The 6,400-nt window shown below is 41.2% G+C and overlaps 1 protein-coding gene across 10 annotated transcripts in view; it reads left to right on the top strand.

Moving 5' to 3' along the window:
* Window positions 1-6,400, top strand: part of Phactr1 (phosphatase and actin regulator 1) — a 580,961-nt gene that overhangs the window by 518,198 nt on the left and 56,363 nt on the right. For 7 of the 10 annotated variants that reach the window (XM_017797761.2, XM_017797760.2, XM_017797764.2 and 4 more), the window contains one exon: window positions 3,853-4,103. In XM_017797761.2, the coding sequence (XP_017653250.1) occupies window positions 3,853-4,103 (251 nt within the window). The remainder of the gene's footprint in view (window positions 1-3,852; window positions 4,104-6,400) is intronic. The other 3 variants (XM_017797765.2, XM_017797762.2, XM_017797763.2) reach the window with 1 other exon arrangement.

Genomic DNA, 6,400 nt, shown 5'->3' with positions numbered 1-6,400 from the left:
TTGCATTTATGTTCATTAAGGATATGGGTCTATAGTTTTCTTTTGTGGTTGTGTCTTTACCCGGTTTGGGTATTAGAGTGATGCTGGCTTCATAGAAGGAATTTGGGAGTTCTCCCTCTGTTTCTATCATTTTGAATAATTTAAGTAGTATTGGTTAGAGGTCTTGTTTAAATGTCTGGTAGAATTCAGGTGTAAATCCATCTGGGCCTGGGCTTTTTTTAGTTGAAAGGCTTTGTATTATTATTTCAATTTCCTCATATGTTATGGGTCTGTTTAAACTGTTGATCTTTTCTTGATTTAACTTTGGTGGTTCCCATGATTTTAGATATCCATCCAGATTTTCAAATTTGGTAGGGTATAGGTTTTTAAAATATTCCTTTATACTGGTCTGCATCTTTTAGGTGTCTGTTGTGATGTTTCCCCTTTCATCTCTGATTTTGTTGATTTGGATTTGTTCTTTCTTTCTTTTGGTTAATTGTGCTAAGGGTCTGACTATCTTGTTTAGCTTTCCAAAGAACCGGCTCTTAGATTCATTGATTCTTTGTATTGTTTTCTTTGTTTCTATTTCATTAATTTCTGCTCTGATTTTTGTTTTTTTTCTTGTCTGCTGGGTTTGTGTTTCATTTTCTGTTGCTTCTCAAGTGTGTTGAGTTGCAGTGTTAGGTCATTTTGGGGGCTCTAATTTTTTAATGTAGGCACTTAGAGCTATAAACTTCCCTCTTAGGACAGCTTTTAATGTGTCTCAGAGGTTGTGTTGTGTTTTATTGTCCTTTCCATTGAGTTCCAGGAATTCTTTTATTTCTTTCTTAATTTCTCCTTTGACCCTTGTTTAGCTGTGTGTTGTTCAATTGCCACAAGTTCGTATAATGACTAAGGCTTTGTCCAGTGTTGATTTTTGAGCTTTATTGCATTGTGGTCTGATAGAATGCATGGGATTATTTCAATTTTTTCGTATTTATTGAGGTTTGTTTCATGGCCCAGTATGTGATCAGTTTCTAAAAAAGTTCCATGGGCTGCTGAGTAGAAAGTGTATTCTTTGGTGCTTGGGTGGAATATTCAAAAGATGTCTGTTAGGTCCATTTGATGTATGGTATCATTTAATTCAGTCATCTCTCTGTTTATTCTTTGTCTAGTTGACCTGTCTAATGGAGAAAGTGGGGTATTAAAGTCCCCTTGTATTACTGAGTTGGGGTTAATCTGTGTCTCAAAGTCCCATAGTATTGTTTTGTGAATTTGGGTGCACCAGAGTTTGGTGCATATATGTTAAGGATTGTAATATCTTCTTGGTTTACTGTTCCTTTGATCAGAATGAAGTGACCCTCCTTATCTCTTCTGATTAGTTTTACATTGAAGTCTAATTTGTCAGATATTGGAATTGCAACCCCTGCTTGTTTCTTAGTGCCATTTGCTTGGAATATTCTTTTCCATCCTTTTACCTTAAGGTAGTGCCTTGAAGGTGAGATGGGTTTCTTGCAAACATCAAAGAGATGAATTTTGTTTCTTAATCCATTCACTTAGCCTATGTCTTTTGACTGAAGAGTTCAGTCCATTGACATTTAAGGTAATTATTGAAAGATGTGGATTGGTTGCCGTCATCTTGATTGCTGTTTGTATTCTCTGTCTAATTTTGTGTTTCCTAGATTATACCTTTATTTATTTTCTTTCTTTTGACAGGCTGGTTTTGTGGACATGTATTTTTTTCAGGCTATTCATGTCATGGAAGTCCCCCTCAACTGTAATAGGCATTTTTGCTGGGTAAAGTATTCTGGGCTGGCCTCTATTGTCACATAGAACTGGAAATACCTTGGTCAGGCTCTTTGGCTTTCATAGTTTGCACTGATAAGTCAGCTGTAATTCTGATGGGCTTTCTTTCCTTTGTATGTGACTTGTTGTTTTTCTTTTGCTGCTTTCAATATTCTCTCTTTATTCTGTATATTTAGTGTTTTTAGTATGATATGTAATGGGAAGTTTCTTTTCTGATCCTATTTGGTGTTCTATGTGCTTCCTGTATTTGTATAGGAATGTCTTTTCTTAATTTTGGGAAATTATCTTCTACAATCCTGTTTAAGATCTGGTCAATACCATTAACCTGAAATTCTTCTCCTTCCTCTATTCCTATGATCCATAGATTCGGTCTTTTCTTGGTGTCCCACATCTCTTGCATATTCCATTCCTGGGTTTTTTTGTTGTTGTTGTTGTTGTTTTTAATTTTCCATAATCTTTCCTTGAGTGGTCCAATTCTTCAACTTTATTCTCCAGTGTTGATATTCTGTTTTCCATTTCATTCATTGTAGCAGTGAGGCTTTCCCCTGTTCTTTCAAGTTGGCTTATTGAGTTTTGCACTTCCCTCTTCACTTCTACCTGAGTTTTCTTCAATGTTTCTATCGTTTTTGTGAATTCATTCAGAAGTTTATCCCTATCTTCTTTTAGCTCTTTGATTTGTTTGTTCATGTGTTCTTTAAATTCGTTGAATTCCTTGATCATGTTTGTGATTGTACTTTTAAGTCCAGTGTCCTGGGTTATCTCTAGGGGCTTCTCCTTATAGAACTCTTTTACAGGATTGGTGGGCTTTGCTGGAGACATAGTGTTTTGGTTTTCCATTTTATTATTCTTTCATTGCGATCTTGGCATGTGAATTTCTCTTATTGTTTATGATTCTGATTTGAGAATTAAGTTGAAGTGTGCTTCTGTTTGTATTATCGGGGTACCTAGATCCTTTCTTTATTGGTTATGTTAAGCTGGTTGGTGCAGGGTTCAGGTTCTCTCAGGTTTAATTTGGAGGCAACTATGGCTTCAGATCAGCTATTCAGGATTACCCACAGAGCCCAATTCAGGTTCCAGTAAGGTACACTCAGGCTTCCTTCACCACATGGAGGCAGGATCTGAGCACGCCCATACAGTCCGCCCTCTCAAGTTGTCTCGCATTTCCTAATTTTCTAATGGTAAATATTTTATTGAGGTTCTTTTTAATTAAAACATATATTTAGGGGCTGGAAAGATGGGTCAGTGGTTAAGAGCACCGACTGCTCTTGCAGAGGACCCAGGTTCGACTCCCAGCACCCACATGGCAGCTACGAACCGTCCTTAACTCCTTTTCCAGGGGAATCCAAAGCCCTCCTCTGACCTCCGTGGCATTGCATGACATGGATACACTCACATCCATGCAGGTGATACACTAATACATATAAAATAAAAATAATAATAAAAAAACACTTAATCTATGTTAGCTTTAAGAACACCATTCTTAGAAATTGATTCATAGTGTGGGAGGAGGAGAAAAGCTAATGTTACCTGTCACTGCCTGCTGAGGCCCAACACCACCCTTGGGAGAGAACTTTCCCTAGGTTGTCCGTGACCATGTCCATCTTGATGTCTTTGCCAGGCTCAGCCATTCCTCCCTGTTCTCCTCTTCCTCTGCATCCCCATCCACACCGTTTGAAGCTACTCTCCCACTCCTGGTTCCTCCAACCTTGCTTACTACCTTCTGTGCTGTATCTCTGGATTCACCATCAAGTTAACCCTTTACCCCAGGCTAGGAGGCATGTGGGTTACAAATGAATCCATCTTAACCAGTGCCAAGTGTACTGTTCGGTGGTCATAAGTACATTTCTGTACACCCAACCACCATGATCCATCCACAAGGAATTAAGATTCTTGTGTCTGATTATTACATGCCACTGCCACCATCAGGAATGTGCTGTCTTAAAAGGACAGGCTCCAAGATGAGGCATGTATTGCATTGCCTGGCAGCCCTTAGTCTCTGCAGATGGGACAAGTGAATATCCAAGCAGCTCCAAGGGATGTAATGGACATGTTGGCTAAGGTGAATTTCCTCCTTCTGTTCTCTTTAAGCAGCTCTGAACAGCGAGTCCCCTGTTCCACGTCTTACCACAGCTCTGGTTTGCACTCAAGTGACAGTGTCACAAAAGCAGGACCCATGGGCCTTCCGGAAATAAGACAAGTGCCAACTGTTGTGATTGAATGTGATGACAACAAAGAAAATGTGCCTCATGAATCCGACTATGAAGACTCTTCCTGCCTATACACACGAGAAGAGGAGGAGGAAGAGGAAGATGACGATGATGACAGTTCGTTGTACACCAGTATGTGCATACAAACTTTCCCTGATGGGTGGGGGGAGTGTGATATTGCAGAAATAGCTGAACAGCTGCCCAAAGACCTGGTATTAACTGGTCCCATGTCATAGGGCAGCTCAATGACTTCTTGTGCTCCCACTTACTTTAGTAGTAGTAAGAGTATATACCATCTATACAACTTCATTACTGTAAATACTGCAGCACTATTCTATCATCTTCTACCTGTGCAGATAGGTCTTTGTGGCTTTCTTGAAATGTATCCCTCTTCTTCAAGGATCAAGGGATTCAGAGGGTGGAGCTTAAAAGTCTATCCCACAAATAGAAAACACATAGAAAGCCTATCCACTGTGTGTGAAACATATTCTTGTTCAAGCATATCTCATCAACTTTGTAAGGGCTGAACTTATATTTGTCACCAAAGACCTTTAACTGTATTGCGATTATAAGAGCCAGGGAGGAGGTGCATGACCATATGGAAATAGAATCCTACGAGCTCCTGGGACCTTGTTCATATGCACCTACAGCAATGGTGACAGCATGCACAAGACCCATGCAAACTCCAGCAAACTAAAACCCAGCATAGAACTGTGGAACTGGGCAGCAGGTCCCAATCTTAACTGAAGAACTATTGGCAGCTCATTGCTGCTGGGTGAAGAAGAGCTGGTCTTCTTAAAGGGGGGGACTCTAGATAGGCTGACTAGCCCTCAGCGGATGAACTTGCACTGAGGAATGACAGAGGACACTAACTTGACTAGATAGGCCTTAACACAAATGACAGGATGCATGAAATTCAGTGTGGATGCTATGGGAGGGTGCCAGTGGGGAAGGAGGGGATAAAGATGATTAAGATTTTCTGAATGGAGCTGGAGAGACAGCTCAGCAGTTAAGAGCACTGGTTATTCTTGCAGAAGACCTGCGTTTGAATCTCAGCACCCACATGGCTTCTAACAACTGTCTATAACTCCAGTTCCAGGGGATCTGATGCCATCTTCTGTCCTCCGAGGGCACTGCAGAACATGACACGGGTGCACTTATAAACATGCAGGCATAACACTCATACACATAAAATAAAACTAAAAATAAATAATGAGTTTTTAAATTTTTTAAGATGTTCTGTACGAAATACACAAAAATTCAATAATTTTTTTCCAAAAAAATTGAGAAAGCCAAGTTGAGAATCTTCACTATCACTGACTCTAGGTTGTAATGGTGTGAGTATAGCTCTAGCTGGTTTGGGACCAACTTTTCAATAAGTAAGCTGCCACTTACTGACCATATAGTGGGTGCCCAGCAATAAGCTAAGATTGTGTTCTCACATCTATATTTTATAGTAGTCTTGGGTCATTGATCCTATTTACAAGTAAAAGGAGAAAATGGAGAAGGATCAAAGTGATGTTGAAGCGATAACCACAATGGGGCAGCCAGAGGCCCCAATGATCTATGAGTGGGAGGGGCAGCTTCCCTGCCGCTGTTTGCCATAGGGCACCCAAGAACCCAAGGCTCTGTACCAAGGCTTCTCACCTCAGCACTCTTTGCCTTTGGTCAGATCATTGTCTGCCTTGAGGGCTGACCTGAGCATTGTAGGATGTTCAGTACCTCCATGGCCTGCACCAGCCAGATGCCGGTAACAACCTCCCTACTGCCTCTCAAGTTTTAACAACCAAATATGCCTCTAGACATTCCCAACTTCTCCCTAGGGAATAAAATCAACTCTAGTTGAAGCCACAGATGTATAGAAACAGCCCTGGCTGCTCAGAAACCTGTATGTTCAAAAGAAAAAGCAATCCCAGAATATAATCATAATCACGGAATATAATAACATTTCACAGTCCCTAACTCCACTCTTCTCCCCAAATGGCCTCATAACCATTTGTCCACATGGCATCATCTCCCTTCATGTGCCCTGAGCCCCGAGGTAGCTGCTCTTGTCTGTATCTTGGGAGTTCCTGGCACCCATGCAGTACTGAGCATGTGCAAATGTGAATTGCCACCAGCCTGCTGCCTGTGGGAATCTTCCCTCTCCTTTCAGCAGCGCTCCTCTGTGAAGCCTTCCCTGGCTACTCAGGCTGCAGTCCTCTCCCCACCTCTTCAGTCGGTGGCACTGCATAGTAGTTTCTGCCCTCCTTTGTGATGTTGCCACATGCTGGGGATTTCTGAAGAGAACTCCAGTCACAGGTTCCCCTTGCCTCCAAAAATGCCCCACACGGTGCTAGGTGTAGAGACGGCAGAAATACTGAGAACTGGGACTTTAGATGCTCTCTCTCAGGTATTAAGCCCTTTGTGTCTTTCTCCCTACCTTTGAC

This window comes from Nannospalax galili, unplaced genomic scaffold (genome assembly GCF_000622305.1).
Source record: "Nannospalax galili isolate Female #2095 unplaced genomic scaffold, S.galili_v1.0 scaffold72, whole genome shotgun sequence".
NCBI lineage: Eukaryota > Metazoa > Chordata > Mammalia > Rodentia > Spalacidae > Nannospalax > Nannospalax galili.
This window is presented reverse-complemented; position numbering and strand designations above follow the sequence as displayed.